This window comes from Geotrypetes seraphini, chromosome 8 (genome assembly GCF_902459505.1).
Source record: "Geotrypetes seraphini chromosome 8, aGeoSer1.1, whole genome shotgun sequence".
Classification (NCBI taxonomy): Eukaryota; Metazoa; Chordata; class Amphibia; order Gymnophiona; family Dermophiidae; genus Geotrypetes; species Geotrypetes seraphini.
Genome location: NC_047091.1, coordinates 149,036,424 through 149,053,003, shown reverse-complemented (window position 1 = coordinate 149,053,003; position 16,580 = coordinate 149,036,424). Strand labels below are relative to the sequence as shown.

The window sequence follows — 16,580 nt, the reverse complement described above, 5'->3', positions numbered from 1 at the left end:
TGTCTCTTTAGCAAATTTCTCTTTATATTCTTTTTTTAGCTTTCTTTATCATCTAACTTGCCAGTGCTTATATCTCTTCTAGTTTTCTTCATTTGGATTCCTTTTCCATTCTTTAAAGGATGGAATTTTTTTTTACTCTAATAGCCTCTTTCACTTCACCTTTAGCCCTATGCATTAATACTAGTATAAAACACTGTGAGCCAACCCCACCTCCAAAACAAATGTGAGGTTTTTTTGTCATATCTTCCACAGAACTCAGCAGATTCTTATAAGAACTTAAGAATTGACGCTGCTGGGTCAGACCAGTGGTCCATCGTGCCCAATAGTCTGCTCACGCAGCAGCCCCCAGGTCAAAGACCAGTGCCCTAACCGAGACCGGCCTCACCTGCGTACATTCCAGTTCAGCAGAAACTTGTCTAGCCTTGTCTTGAATCCCTGAAGGGTGTTTTCCCCTATAACAGACTCCCGGAAGAGCATTCCAGTTCTCCACCACTCTCTGGGTGAAGAAGAACTTAATTACATTTGTACAGAATCTATCCCCTTTTAACTTTAGAGAATGCCCTCTCGTTCTCCCCACTTTGGAGAGGGTGAACAACCTGTCTTTATATATTAAGTCTATTCCCTTCATTATCTTGAATGTTTCGATCATGTCCCCTCAGTCTCTTCTTTACAAGGGAGAAGAGGCCCAGTTTCTCTAATATCTAATTGTACGGCAACTCCTCCAGCCCCTTTTAGCCGCTCTTCTCTGGATCTTTTCGAGTAGTACCATGTCTTTCTTCATGTACGGCGGCGACCAGTGCTGGACGCAGTATTCCAAGTGAGGGCATACCATGGCTCGGTACAGCGGCATGATAACCTTCTACGATCTGTTCGTGACCCCTTCTTAATCAATCCTAGCATTCTGTTCGCCCTTTTCGCCACCGCCGCACATTGCGCAGACGGCTTCATTGACTTGTCGACTAGTACTCCCAAGTGTCTTTCCTGGGGTTCTCTCCAAGTACCGCCCCGGACAACTTGTATTCGTGTGTGACATTTTTGTTGCCGACATGCATCACCTTACACTTATCTACGTTGAACCTCATTTGCCATGTCACTGCCCATTTCTCGAGCGTGGTTATGTCGTGTTGCAGATCTTCACAATCCCCCTGCGTCTTCACTACTCTGAATAACTTCGTATCGTCTGCAAATTTAATCACCTCACTTGTAAAATGTAAATATTTCCCACCGCACCACAGCACTACCTTGTGAAAATTAATTGTTATGGAATACACGCAGAAGCAGACAATAGTTTGCAAACAGTCTCTGTATCAAAATGATTTTTACTGCAGAAGACCGAATTTTGCTAAAGAACTTGGTACTGCTAAAAGGTTATAATACTCGATGATTGTTGAAAGAGTTCCCACTGAAGGGTTGGAACAAAGACGGCCTTGACGTGCTGCTACGTAAAATCTGAGCAACGGGCACTGTCGATCGTAAGACAGGCAGCAGATGACCGTGCTCAATTCACACACAAGAGCATATTGATGTTGTAAAGGATCTTGTACTGAACCAGGAAGTCACGCCGCAAACACACTGAACAACTTGCCAAATAGCAAGAGAAGCAGGAATAAGCCAGACAACAGTGATTAGGATAATTCATGATGATGTGAAATTAGTGTGTGTTAAAAAGTGTACCCAAGAGTTAACTTAACACAACAAAGACACACGCCTGAGACACTACAAGCCGCTTTTGACCAAGTACCTGGAGCACAGTGTCAGCTTCATCTGGTTTACAGATGGAAAAATATTTATAGTATTTCCACCGATTAACACACAGAATGATTGCCTGTACATGGTGTCAGGTCAAAAGTGCGCCGGGACAAAGGTGCGCGCAGACAATTGAGCGCAGCGCGGAGGCGCGCACCACAGAAAATTACTGTTTTTAGGGCTCCGACGGGGGGCATGGGGGGAACCCCCCCACTTTACTTAATAGAGATCGTGCCGCGTTGTGGGGGCGTTGTGGGGGATTTGGGGGGTTGTAACCCCCCACATTTTACTGAAAACTTTACTTTTTTCCTGTTTTTAGGCAAAAAGTTAAGTTTACAGTAAAATATGAGGGGTTACAACCCCCCCAAGCCTCCCACAACGCCGGCGCGATCTCTATTAAGTAAACTGGGGGGGCTCCCCAACAAAACCCCCAGTCGGAGCCCCTATAAACAGTAATTTTCTTCGGCGTGTACCTCCGTCTTGCGCTCAGTTGTCGGCGCGCGCCTTTGTCTTTCGCGGTGTTGTCTATGAACCGTTCTTCATCAATCATGGGGTTAAGATCATCGGTGCGTACAACCAGGATGCCCTCTTGATGCAGAAGCCGTTGCCAGCGATCCATCGCACGTCGGGAGACTGTCTTCCAACAGGGCAATGCCCCAGCACATCAGGCAAAGGACACCATGGAACTGCTACATCGGGAGACCCCAGACTTCATTGATGCGGAGCTCGGGCCTGTGAATTCACCAGACCTAAACCCAGTTGACTATTGGTTCTGGGGGCTGATAAAGGACAGTGATATCTGACGTTGAAGACCTTAAACGGCGCCTCATCTCTGTTTGGGCTGAGCCGAAGCAGAGTGTCATTGACAAACCCATAGATCAGTGGTGGCCAAGGCTGAGGGCGTGCCTTCGTGGAAAGGGAGTGCATTTCAAACACCTGCTTAATTGAAACATCAGGTTTTTGACTACATTTTTCTGCAAGATACGCCATAAAACATTTTGATGTGTTTTTATTCAGTTCATAATTCATTTTCACAAGGTTGTGGTGCGGTGAGAAACATTTTACATCCAACTTCATTCGGGACACGATGCACTAAATTTCTTAAGAATCGGCCGAGTTCTGTGGAAGATAGGACAAAACCCCCCCAACATTTTGGTGGTTTTTTTTTTTCTGTTCACAATGTACATGCGTATAAATGCCAAATATTTTAGCTATGCATTGTTCTTCTCAATTGAACATAAATGCGTGGTGCATACTTTGAAGGTGGAACATATATGTGAGCGGAGGCTGAAGAAAGCAGAGGCTGAGTGCATAGTTAGATGTATAAAATTTATTGAATACAATACTGTAATTTACATGCATTTTTTTTTTTTAGCAATCTAGGTGTGAGCGTTTACACCAGCTCTGTGGCTAGTATAATAGTTAGGCCTAAATGAATATTTACACTGCTAAGCTAGGAATGCAGGCACCTGCTTTTGATTATAGAATAGGCTCCAGACAGGTGTCTTTTTAGTGCCTAAATATAGACACCTCTTTATAGAGTTCCCTCCACATGCTTAATGCAGTTTAGTAACAGGGTCCTAGTTTCTTTTCTTATAAAGTTGCATGCATGACAGAGTAATTAAAATTCAAGTATTTTGATCGTTAGAATATGATCAAAAAGTGAGTTGGTTTTATAGGCCTTTTGTGTATTTGCTGAGTATCTAAATAAAATGTTCTGTTTTGTTCCAAGGACTTTGATCATCTGGAACAGAAGTTATGAATATCTTAGTAATGCTAGTTTAACTGATTTCTTCACATCTGCTGCTTCTGTTTGAAGAGTATCATTGGGAGAAAAAAAAAATCCTTAGAAAGCAAGACAAATGTTATTTTCCACAGTGGCAGCAGTAATTCTCTCAAGATTTCATGTCCAGTCAGTTAATATACTGTTTGGGTTGAAGGCATTCTGCATGTCCCCAGATGTTCAACTCCTGCCACAGAAGGCGTCTGCTTTTGGGAAGTGCCCTGCTCGGTCTACTGCTGAAGATATAGATTTGTCCTGTGTTATTAATTAATTCCACCACAAGTGAATCTGTCACAAAGATAATATGGCACGATATGTCATGGTATTGTGTATCATCCCAATTTGTATGTCCCAAGTGAAAAGGTTATTTCACCAGCTAATTTCTTTTAGATTGTGTTTTTTCTTATTTTTTTCTTTTTTTTTCCTCCAAGGCAACACCACTCTACCGTTCAAATCACTTTCATAGTGACCCGTCCACTTTTTATCCAAATTTAACCTTCATTTATTTCTTAAGATCTAAGCAAATCTATATTCATCCCTTCTTAATAAATTATTTGTAAAACTTATTTTTATTTTACTTTTTAAGAATCACTTATCTTTAATTTAATTTTCATTCTCTCTCAGTTACTCCGACCCGGGAGGGTTAGATCCAACATATTTTACTAAAAGCTTTATCAAGGACCCCCCCCCCCAGAGCCGCCATTGTCATCTGACTCACTGAACTGTTTAGAGCAAGAAATTTTCACTTGGGTTATACAAATTGGGATGATTTGCTGATGTGGAAAGGCATAATCAAAAGAAATGTCTAAGTCCCTAGATGCAGAAAGCACGCAGCAGGGAAATGTCCATTCTAAAAAAAAACCGTCCAAAATGAGGTTTTTTTTTAGAATGGCCTACCTCTATGAGTGGGTTTTCAGTTTGATTCACTCTCTCACTAGTTCACTAAGTTGTGACTTATTTATTGTTAGTATTTCTGCACAGTTGATTTTGCACACTAGGGACGCCCGATGATGGTGTGCAGGCGGGGTAATTCACCTCCGTCTTTGTAAGTGGAAGCGCTGGAGTTTGTTCTCCCGTCGCTAACAACCTCACACTGAGAGCGCCCCTATTCTTCAATTGATATTTGGCACCTGTGTGGTTTGGTTTGTTGGGAGTGATTAGCTGATAGACACACTCATAGAGTCCTTATTGACATTTTTTGCCTCCTTTTTTGTATCTTTTTAAACTACCTCTACATTGAGCAGAATAATCGCCCAAGTCCCAACGTCCAAAACAAGACCTTTTAGGTGAAGGAGGGACCAGTCCTTTGCCTAAAAGTCAGCATCTATCAAAAACAATGCCGGGTACAGAATCCTGGAACCATTGTTCCTCTCCCCCCTCCCCGCAACGATTGCGGCAGGAAAGATGCCTAATCTCTTCTGCTGAAGAACACTCGTGCGATCATCGGCAGGAGGGAGCCCTGCCGGACAACCTTCCCTCCCAACCCTGAACTCCTCAACATCAGGAGGGAGCCCAAGCCCTCCTGCCGGACAACCTCCCCCTCGAACTCCCTTCTTCCCGACCGCGCCACCCCCACCCAGGACATCACCCCCACTAACCTTAATCGCTGTCCGACCGGCCGTGCCCTCCGGCCAGCCTGCGGGCTTGCCCCTTCCCGGTGCATTGTGGGATGCACAGGGGAGGGACCCAGGGCCTGATTGGCCCAGGTGCCTAAGACCTCGCCCATAGGAGAGGCCTTAGGCACCTGGACCAACTAGAATTGGGCCTATTCAGAGTAGCCAGGCTTAGGCCCAATAGCAACATTAGCGCTTAGAAAATCAGCCATTTTATTCCCGCAGTAAAAATGGCTTAGCATTTGGGAAAAACCAGAGCAAGGGTGCACTAAGGCCACTTTTTACCTCAGCTTAGTGAAAGGACCCCTTAGTGAGCTATGGCCCTCTTTTTAAACCATTAGGCATAAAAAATGCTTTCAGAACCTAAAATGATTCACTAAAATCACCTGGAAATCTCTCATTAGGATGTCTTATTATGCCTCTCTTTGTTTTATAGGAGGCAGTTATCAGTGCCTGGATCTTGTTCAGTGATGGCTCAGTGACACCATTAGACATCTATGAATCAAAGGATTTTGCAATCATCGTCTCTTCACTTGATGAAATGGTAGTGTCGGCTTATCAAAGTCCTCAATCAAATTGGCCCATTATAGTTGCAGAAGGTGAAGGTCAAGGGCCCCTAATTAAAGCTGAGCTGGTGATAAGCGAGGTATGTCAGAAGACTAAGCGAAGGAGTAGCTTGGCTGTTGGAAACGGGAGCATTAAAGTTAAATTTGACCAAAAGGATTTTGACCATAAAGAAAATACTTTTGACCTTGATAGCACAGATGGTGATCTCAAAATCCATGTCAGCAACTCTGTTGAAAAGACAGAAGAACGAGAAATAGCTGGTCAAGAATGGTCCAAGCATGGAACATCTATGATCAGTCTTGAAGAAAGCGCAAACAAGAGCACAACTCTTAACTCTCCCGTTGAGGGAGATGCTCAGGATGATGGTCAGCTTCACCCAGCAGCCTTCACAAGCTTCCCCACACAAGTAGGCTTACCAGAGCGAGGTGGTGAGAATAATTTTACATTTACTTCCAGGGGCTTGTCAGACTTAGAGATTGGCATGTATGCCCTCCTGTGCGTTTTCTGTCTAGCAATTTTAGTCTTCTTAATTAACTGTGTGGCATTTGCTTGGAAATATAGACACAAAAGGTTTCCCATTCCTGAGCATGGAAACATTCCTCATTCTCATGATTGGGTGTGGCTAGGAAATGAGGTGGAACTCTTGGAAAACCCAGTTGACGTATCCCTCCCAGCTGATGAGTGTACTACCATCATTGACAGACGCATGCAGTTCGAAGAGAGTAACTTCCTCCTTAATGGAAGCTCTCAGAAGAGCCTGCACAGTCAAATTCTTCGACCTTCTGATTTTGCTTATGAAATGGAAGTGAAAAGTGAACCTTTGAACCCTTCTAAAAGGAAGCGAGTAAAGTTTACTTCCTTTACCACCATTTTGCCAGAGGATGGAGGCCCCTATACCAACTCGGTTATATTTGGCAATGAGGATAATATAAAGTGGGTGTGCCAAGATATGAATCTTGGAGATTCAAGGGAACTTAGAGACTATATGGAAAGACTGCAGGACAATATGTAAAATAGTTTCCTATATTTGTACTCACCTTTATGCCTTCTGTTTTTTGGATGGAGGAGCAGTATGTGCAGTCAGCAATAGAAGGTTAAATAACAAGTTAACTCTTAAAGACCTGGAGTAGTAGTTATCAACCCAGTTCTTGGGACACACCCAGCCAGTTAGGTTCTCGGGATACTCATGACGAATATGCATGAGACAGGTTTGCATAAAATTGAGCTATTCTCTGATCTCTCTTTAATACCAACAGTGGAGGTCGAAATGGGTGAGCTCACTGGGGCCATGGCCTCCCCAAAAATTGGCAGTCAGAGTCAGTTATGGCTCTACTCCCCCCACCCACCTCCTCCCGGTCGCTGTAATTTTAAATCTTTCAGCCGCCATTGCGCAGCATTGCAGAGTGAAGACTTCTGGGGCAAGCCTGCTCGTTGATTCTGCGCGGCAGCTGCCAAAAGATTTAAAATTACAGCGACTGGGGGAAGGTAGGTGGGCGAGTTGAGAGCTAGAGAGAGAATTCATGCCACGGGATCCTGCCAGGGCTAGGGCGGAGCCTTTGGGACTCCCAAATGAAAAAGCATTCCACTGCCTATGGGAAGTAGTGCATACAGATTAATCTCATATGTGTTCATGGCGGATGTCTTGAAAACCTGACTGGCAGGGCAAGTCCCTAGGACTGGCTTGAGAATATCTGATCAGAGCCGGATTAAGGCATAGACAATCTAAGCACATGCCTTGGGCCCAAAAGTTTAAGGGGGGGGGGACCCTGTCAAATGTGCTCAGTATTCAGGAGGCTGGGATTGCCAAATACCTGGATTTTTTTCAGAATTTTAGACATTTGAAAAGTAGCTGTCTCCAAGCCAGAAGAGTGGCTAAGTGTGTGGATATTAGTCCATTACATAACATAAAACTCACTTGTATACCGCAAATACCATTAAGTTCTATGCGTTTCATAAAAATAAATAACACAAATGAATAAGGATCCGAATTCTAACTTTCAAAAGATTCCCTAAAAAGGCACAACGAAATTGTTGGTACGAAATTGGAAATGTGAATATATGAGTTAAATCCCTAGTCCATGAGGCTGCCTGAAAAGATAGCAGCCGTTCCTGAAATTTCTTGTATTTGCATCCCTTAACTGCAGAGGCTGTGGTAAGCTCAGTGGTGTAGTAAGGGGCTGGAATGGAGAGGTTCATTGATACCTGTGCACATATAAGTGGGCGGAAGTTTTCCGCCCATGGAATTTAGGCCCCCCCGTTTCTGAAGCCGCGTTAGGCTTTTTTGTTGCCGGCCTTGGCGGTAAAAATTCCAATGCTCGGGAATTCTAGGAGAGTCGGAGTTTTTACCATCACGGCCGGCGCTAAAAAGGCCTAATGCGGCTTTATAAAAGAGGTGGGGGGGGGGGTTCCCTGTTAACTATTAAATTACTTGGGCAAATTCCTTGAACCCTGCCTATATCCTTTCTGGAGCTTTTTTTTTTTTTTTTTTAAACCTACATATTTTATTTTATTCTTTCCATTTGTAAAACATTGTAAATTTATATCTTGTACACATTGCCCTTAAATCTCACTTTTTTTGAGCAAGTCTACTCTTGGAATCTGTGGTCCAGAGGCAATGGAGAGTGAAAGTGACTTGTCCAGCTTCCCTGATTCTCAGCCCACTGCCTCAGAGCTGTCAAGTTACCCAGCTCCGGGAGGGAGACTTTTTGGCCAGTCCTGTTTATAAATACTCCATTTGTAGTCTCTGATACCACCGATTGGAAATCAGTACTTTAGGTCCCATAATGTACCAGGATTGCAGAAATCCAGGACCGAGTTTCCCTCTTGAACTGGGTCACTTGGCTCCTCTCCAGCTCTACCCATTAAGCTTCTCCATTCAAAGCATGTGCTTGAATAGTCCCCATGCTTACCCACAAACTGCGTGTGTTACTGCTACACCCACTGCTAGACTGTACTTTTCCCTGCTACTTCTGGAGAGGTGAAATAATGGTGGGAGGGGGGTCCCTAGTAGGGGAGTCCAAAAATATATGTTTGACTGTGGTCCGGTCTAGTGTTAATCCGGCTCAGGATCTGATCTGAGAAACTGTATTATATGCAAATATGGGAGGTTAATTAAGTTAAACCCAGCTCACTGTACATTAATAGAGGGTGAACTGCTGGAATGACTAGAGGTGCATCCTTTGGGTATTGTAAGAGGAGTTATTTTGTATACTACCTGTTAATAGTGAAATACTGCTAGAACTGAATTCAAGAGACATTGTACATGGGTTTTATTACATCATGAAAACAGCAGCTCTGAACATGAGGGATATTTTTCACCATTTTTCTATCCTTTAGCTCTTTGTAAAAAGCACAGTAGACATGCCTTGCTTAAGACCTCGGATCAAGCTTACCTTAAAGGTTATCTGAATGTAAGCATCTTGTTTCTTTTTACTTATGCGATGTTGATTTAATTTAAGTTACATCTGGAAAGAGTGTGATTTGCTGAATTACCGTAAGTCATGTTGTGCCCCCCCCCCCAATGAATCCCGTGAGCAAACTGTTGTCATGGGGGTATTGCATTGGATATCACACAATAACACAAGCTACCACGTTTAACCTTATTCATTTCCTTTTTTGATGGCTTTTTCAAGACGGGGAGTCATTTTTCAGCAAGGCCCTCAGAGACATTCATGTTCATTTTAAAGGGGAAACAAGATGGTTAGTTGTCTGTTTTGAAAATTTTCTTCTACGAGGTCCTTGGATGCAAAGGTTCTCAAGGATGTTATACCTGCTTGGGAAGGATCCATATGAGAAATAAATCCTAAGCATTTGAAAATCAAATCCCAGCATGTACTTTCTTCCCTGAAATTTCTGTGGCCCCCCCCACAATACCCATTTTCCTTACGGTTAAATCTGGCTGCTCTGAAAATCTCAGCGGTCTGACTTTAGAATTGCCATCCACAGCGGAAACTTGTAAATCCCTTTGAAAACTGACATTTCACCTGGGTAAATTTCCTTGGATATTGTCCCCTTTTTTTTATAACAGCGACTAAGGTGTCCAGAACCAGCTGCAACACAGTAAATGACAGCAGATAAAGACCTGCATGGTCCATTCAGTCTGCCAAACAAGATAAAGCTACGTCTGTCACTCTGTCCAGGTTATAGTCGTTCACGCTTAAGCACCGATTGGCAATTTGCCATCGTGCCAGTCACATATATGTAGTTAAATATGATGCAGTCTTGGGACAGTATTTTATAACCAAAAGTATTGCTAACAGTACACCCTCCCCCCTTTTACAAAACTGCGAAAGCGGATTTTAGCGCAGGCCGGCACGCTGAATGCTCTGCGCTGCTCCCGACACTCATAGAGTTCCTATGAGCGTTGGGAGCAGTGCAGAGCATTCAAGCGTGCCGGCCTGTGCTTAAAACCACTATCGCACTTTTGTAAAAAGGGGATGTATTTAACTTGGTAATTTCAACGTTAAGATGTCTCTCCCTCCCCCTTGAAATGCATAGCACCCCCACTCATAGCATATGATAATAAAGTGATATACAATATACACATTTCATCTTCATCCATCTTTTGCCATTTGTGGGGCACAGATTATAGAAGTTTATATATAGCGTTTTAATAAGTTTGTATATAGACATTTTTATAAGCGTTTAATCAAATTAAAAAAAAAAAAAAAAAATAGAAGTCCATTGGACAAACATTTACATCTGATCCGAAGATGGCATACACCATAGAGGAAATTCTATAAATGGATGCCTTCATTTAGACACCTCAAGGCCGTGTGGTAGGACCCTATTCTATAATGAAACATAGGTACACAAGTTCTACAATAGAATACTAGCCAGTGGCGCAGTGAAGGAGATTAGCGTCCGGGGTGGTGTGACCCTGCTTCGCTGTGCCGTGTGCCCGCCCACTCTTCCCTGCCACTTCAGCGCCTCCACCCCCACTGTCCGCCGCTTGAGTGACCCCCCCCCCCGCCCCTCTTGAAATGCTCGCTGGTGCAAGCAGCATCATCCACCTGCTGCTCGCGTCGGCCACGGCTCCTTTCTGCCATTGCGTTCTGGTCCCGCAACCAGGAAGTGATGTCAGAAGGGAGCCAAGGCCGGCGCGAACAGCAAGTGGAAGATGCTGGTTGCGTCATTTAAGGAGGTACGTGTGGGGAGGGGGGGGCGGGGAAGCAGAGAAGAGGAGAGGCACCAGCATCTGCATCTTCCACGAAGTCTGGCCCCCCCCACCCTACTATGCCACTGATACTAGCATTCTAATTCTGCATGCCTGTCTTTTAGATGCCCACAATTATACCAGTCCTAGAGCTGGATGTAGTTCTGATGTAAGTGTGATGCCTCAGTGTGGCAGGGCCGCATGTACAGTAGCTTACAGTATTCTGGAAGTTATGTGCATAGGCGCTAGCCTTGCCTATGTCCCACTTTGACATCAGAAGGGAGCCGAGGCTGGAAGATGTTGCTCGTGCCAACAAACACTCGAAGAGGTGACGTGGGAAGTGCTCAAGCGCTGTGGAAAAGTGTGTGTGTGTGTGAGGGGGGTGGTGTTGCTCATATCAAGAGGTACACGGGGCGCACTCAAGTGGCGGGGAAGAGTGTGCGTGTGTCCTCGGTGCAGTGATTCAAGGCGCTACCCCCCCCCCCCCCGGGTGCCTCCCTCCCCTGCTACACCACTGGCTGACTTCTCCCCAGAACACTCCCAAAACAGCCACTGATGGCTGGGGCACTATTTGGGTATTTTCATCAGCACTGTCTGGCTAAGTGCCATTGAAAACGCCCAGTTAGCCCCGGAGAAGCAATTTAAACATTCCGGAACCTCTCATGGCAGTGTGAATAATTTCAGATATTAAGCCCCAAGCTCAGGGGTAAGGAACTCCGGTCCTCGAGTCAGGTTTTCAGGTTTTCAGGATTTCCCCAATGAATATGCATGAGATCTATTTGCGTGCACTGCTTTCAATGCATATTCATTGGGGAAATCCTGAAAACCTGACTGGAATACGGCTCTCGAGGACCGGAGTTCCCTACCCCTGCCCTAGTTTATATTAATGGCCAGTGTTTAAACCCTTCCCCCCAAACCCTCCCCCCCAAAACCCCTGCTGACCAGAGCAGTTAAATATCAGGGCTAAATAGACAAAATAGTCTCATAGTACAATGATGGCAGAGAAAGACCCAAGCCTGCCTAGGAAGGTATTTCATGTTGAAATTTTTAATCAGTGCAGTTCCCCCTCTGTTTAGGGCTGTAATTGTTGCCTTGTGTGGTCTCTGCCCCACTATAGAAACAAACAACATTTCCCCCAGGACTCCTGCACTGTTCCTTGCCATTCCACATGTAAGTTCCAGTTCTGTCCCATTCCACCCTATTTCTGGCTCCCAGGAACACCTACGCATACAGTCTGTCACGTGAACATAGGGGGTTATGTTCTCCAAGCACCTACTTTTATGGGGTCGATATATGTTCAAAGCAATTTAACAGGGCAGTAGAGACTCCTGGCCGGCTAAATCACTTGTGCAGGGCTATCCACCGATATCCAGCAGTACCAAACTGGACAGTGTCACTGAATATCACCAGTAATCATTAAACTGGAAACTGGCTATTCTGTGGACAATCCAGGGGCAGAGTCGGCACGACTGCAGTAAAGTGCCGATATTTAACACTTAACTGTCTAACTCCCTCCACCCCTCCCCTCCCCCCGTGAGGTAATTCTATGAGCATTGGATCGGAGCATTTACTGCACCAGCTTGCGCTAAAAACTTCTAGTGCAGGTTGATAAAAGGGGGCCCTATGTTAACAACATTTTGGACCGCATAAAACACAGTCTCATCTTTATCTGGTTTTGCTTAGGCGGTTAAGTGCTGTATTCCCCGCTTAACCAAATAACATAGAAACATAGAAATAGACGGCAGATAAGGGCCACGGCCCATCCAGTCTGCCCACCCTAATGACCCTCCCCTACCTTTGCCTTGTGAATAGATCCCATGTGTCGATCCCATTTGGCCTTAAAATCAGGCACGCTGCTGGCCTCAATCACCTCCAGTGGAAGACTATTCCAGCGATCAACCACCCTTTCAGTGAAAAAGAATTTCCTGGTGTCACCTCGTAGTTTCCCGCCCCTGATTTTCCACGGATGCCCTCTTGTTGCCACGGGTCCCTTGAAAAAGAAGATATCTTCCTCCGCCTCGATGCGGCCCGTGAGATACTTGAACGTCTCGATCATGTCCCCCCTCTCTCTGCGTTCCTCGAGCGAGTATAGCTGTAATTTGTCTAACCGTTCTTCGTACGGGAGATCCTTGAGTCCCGAGACCATCCGGGTGGCCATTCTCTGAAAGGGATAGACAGCCGCGTAAACCCAGATATTCAATGCCAGTGTTCAGGCAATGGTATTCAAACTAAAAATCTTCAGTGTCTACAGTGAATACAGGACACTAATAACTGGTGAAACTAAATTCAATCACGCCACACAACTACTAAAATTGGCCCATTGGCTGTCCATATCCCACAGATTGACCTACAAGATTCTACGAGGGGATGCTGAAAGGTTCTCAGCCCAACCAACTTCCTAAATTCTGAGTGTTATTTTGCTGAAAAGAGTGTTCTTTTATTTTGCAAAGTGCCAATTTGCAGAATCGTAATGCTATGTTTTGACATTGTTTCAGATCATTGATTGAATCACGTCAACAAAAGTGTGGAATTTTCAAGTGTGGAACTCCAAGCCGTCATGAAGTTCCTTTTCCTGCAGAAAACTCCAAAGGGAATCAATAAATATATGATGCAAACATTGAGTGGCAAATGCCCATCATACTCCACAGTGAAGAAGTGGGGGTACAAACTTTCAGTGTGGAGATTTCAAGACCAAAGATGCAGCGAGGTCTGGGAGGCCTGAAATTGTTGACCATGTCTATGACCTGATTTTGGCAAATCAGTGACTATTGGCTAAAACAACACCTACATATATCCAGGGACTGTATTGAGTGTATTATCCACAAGCAGTTGGGTACGCAGAAGCTGTCAGCCAAATGGGTGCCCAAAATTTGAACGCTGACAAGAAACGACATTGAGTGGACACTTTCAAGTTGATTTTGCAGCATTTTTAGCAAGCCGATGTCAACTTTTTGGAACCTCTAGTTACTGTTGATGAAACATGATTACACTACTCTGATCCTGAGACCAAACAACTCGGATTCTCCAAGGCCAAGGAAATTCAAGAGCCAAAATTCAGCAGGAAAGGTCATGGCCACAGTGTTTTGGGATCAGGGAGATGTTGTAATGACTGATTATCTTTCAAGGGGCCAATCAGTTAAAGCAGAATACTACTGTAACTTGCTGTGCTGATTAAAGGAGGCATTGAAAGAAAAAAAGGGGAGGGAAGTTGCAGAAAGGAATTCTCTTTTTGTAAGACAATGTTCTTGCTCACAAGGCAGGTAAAACAATGGATTTTTTATGCAGTTGGGGTTTCAGTGCATAGACCATCCACCCTACTCATGATCGTGCTCCATCTGACTATTTTCTATTTGAGAGTTTGAAAGGGTGATCATTTTCAAGTGATTTAGAGGTAGTTGCAGCAGCGGGGCAGTATTTCAGTGACCAGACATCAGAATATTCTTTGGGTTGCAGAAACTTCAGACATGATGTGCCAAGTATGTTGAACTTAGGAGTGAATATGTGGAATAACTTGTAAGTTTTATGATTCCATGTCATTCCCGTCTTGATTGGGCTGAGAACTTTTCAGCACCCCCTCATACTGCTAGCATATAAAACACATCTCTCTCTCCTCCTTATCTTGACCAACTCCTAATTCCTTACCTCCCATCACGTACACTTCACTCGTTACAACCAAGCCTACTATTCATTCCCTCCCATCGTCAGATCGTTTATGACACCACCCATAATTTTCTTGGTCCCTGGTCCCACTTCCTGGAACACTCTCTCGCATCCCAACAAACCGTTTCCCCCCTTTTTTCAAAGACCTCCTCGCATGACGGCACAACTTATTTCTCTACTCTTCTGCTTTGACTCTCTCCCCTCCACCATCCTATCAAATATTGTAGTTCCATGTCCTCATTCTTTCTGTACCTTGTCTCTATTTCCACCTCCCCTCCTCCTGTCAACTCTTAATTTAATCTCTTAATTTTTGCATTGCAAAGTGCATAGTTGCCTTCATGTAGTAATGCAGTATATCAAGACTTTGAAAAACTTGGAAACTTGCATTGAATATCCAGACATAATGCTAGCTGCCATTTGCTGAATATTTATCCCTATGTATTTAAGTGTCTATCTAGGAAGGTAAAATTTTACTCGGTACACTCTAAGACCCTGATTCTATAAAAGACGCCTACAGTTAAGCACCTAGAATGGCATGCCTAGCCAATCTAGGTGCCTATCTTAAATTTTTTTCATTGGCGTTGACTGAAAGCACCATTAAACCCAACTAAAAATGATTTTAAAAAAATTAATTAGCCGGTAGGCGCCTAACTTGGTGTGCACCTGCCACTTAGATGTAGACGTCTACACCGAGGCACCTACCACCAAGTAGACATAGTTTGAGGAGGATTTGGGGCGGAGTTTGGGTGAGGATTCAGTTAGACATTGGGATATTATGCCAAGAAAACCTTGGCTTAATATACTGGCAGCTAAGTCAATTTAGGCGCCAGTAGGCTCAATTCCACCAACGGCGCCTAACTTGGATTGGCATGCTGCTTTTCTAAGTGCTGTTTGCAGAATGTAGCCCTAATTGCTTGTACATTTTTTACTCTTAAATATGGCTCCAGTTTTCAGTTCATAGTCTGACATTTCTCACATGTGATTAAATTCTAGGGGGCAAAAACTGTTGTTATTGTCTGTAGGTAAATTGTGGAACAAAAGGAGAAGTGGCTGAGTTATTTCAGCTGAGAAGTACACTCAAAGGACAACCCAACAAACATTAGACTTATTGCTTCCTAGTCAACAAAATTGAAGTTTACAAGAAATAGGTGTGCTTAAGGCAGAAAAGTGAGGAATTAAATCTAAAATCCAAATCCATATCCAGCAATGTTTTTGCTTGCTTGCTGGTTCTGTTTTTGTTTGTTTTTTAAGTTTGACCACTGGAAAGAAACTCATTTGGAAGCAAATACTGTAGATAGAAATAATACAATGGAAAGCTGAAAAGATCAAAGAAATAATGATTTAAAAAAAAAAAAATAAATCTGTGAGTGCAATTAAGATGTTTTTTATCCTCTAATAATGGACTTCAGCTAGTAAAATAATGACCATGAGAAATGGCAGATTGTATCTGAGCTGGAAACCTGAACCTGGAGGACAAACCTAAGGTAAAAATCGATACAGCTATGATGGCCAGATTTTATTGGCACTGAGAAGTGCGAAAAGAGCTTGAAGGTGTTTCATGTGAAGGGAAGGCGCATCTCTGCACTTCAAGGCAGCACTTGGGGCAGAGAAACATTCAAGGTAACAGTGTTGGAAAGCATTTTGGAAGAGAGAAAAACTACTCCAAATGAAATAACAGATAACAGAGACTGCCATTAATATACAGTATCCCCCTGTTTTACTAAGGTGCGCTATGCATTTTAGTGCATGCTAAATCTATGCGCATGCTAATGCATCCATAGACTAACATGCACGCGTTAGTGTTTAGAAACATAGAAGATGAGGGCAGATAAGGGCCATAGCCCATCAGGTCTGCCCACTCTACTGACCCACCCCCAAGTCTAGGGATCCCACTCCTGGTGACAGGTTCCCTTGGCTTAACCCTCTAAGGGATCCCACATGGGCATCCCATTTGCTCTTAAATTCTTGCACGCTGTTTGCCTCGATCACCTGCCCCAGGAGCTCATTCCAAGGATCAACCACTCTCTCGGTGAAGAAATATTTCCTGGTGTCGCCA

The 16,580-nt window shown here is 44.0% G+C and overlaps 1 protein-coding gene across 1 annotated transcript in view; it reads left to right on the top strand.

Moving 5' to 3' along the window:
- Positions 1–6,721, top strand: part of TMEM132B (transmembrane protein 132B) — a 709,727-nt gene extending 703,006 nt beyond the window's left edge. The window contains exon 9 of the mRNA XM_033956153.1: positions 5,579–6,721. Within this exon, the coding sequence (XP_033812044.1) occupies positions 5,579–6,721 (1,143 nt within the window). The remainder of the gene's footprint in view (positions 1–5,578) is intronic.
- The last annotated feature ends 9,859 nt before the right edge of the window (positions 6,722–16,580 follow it).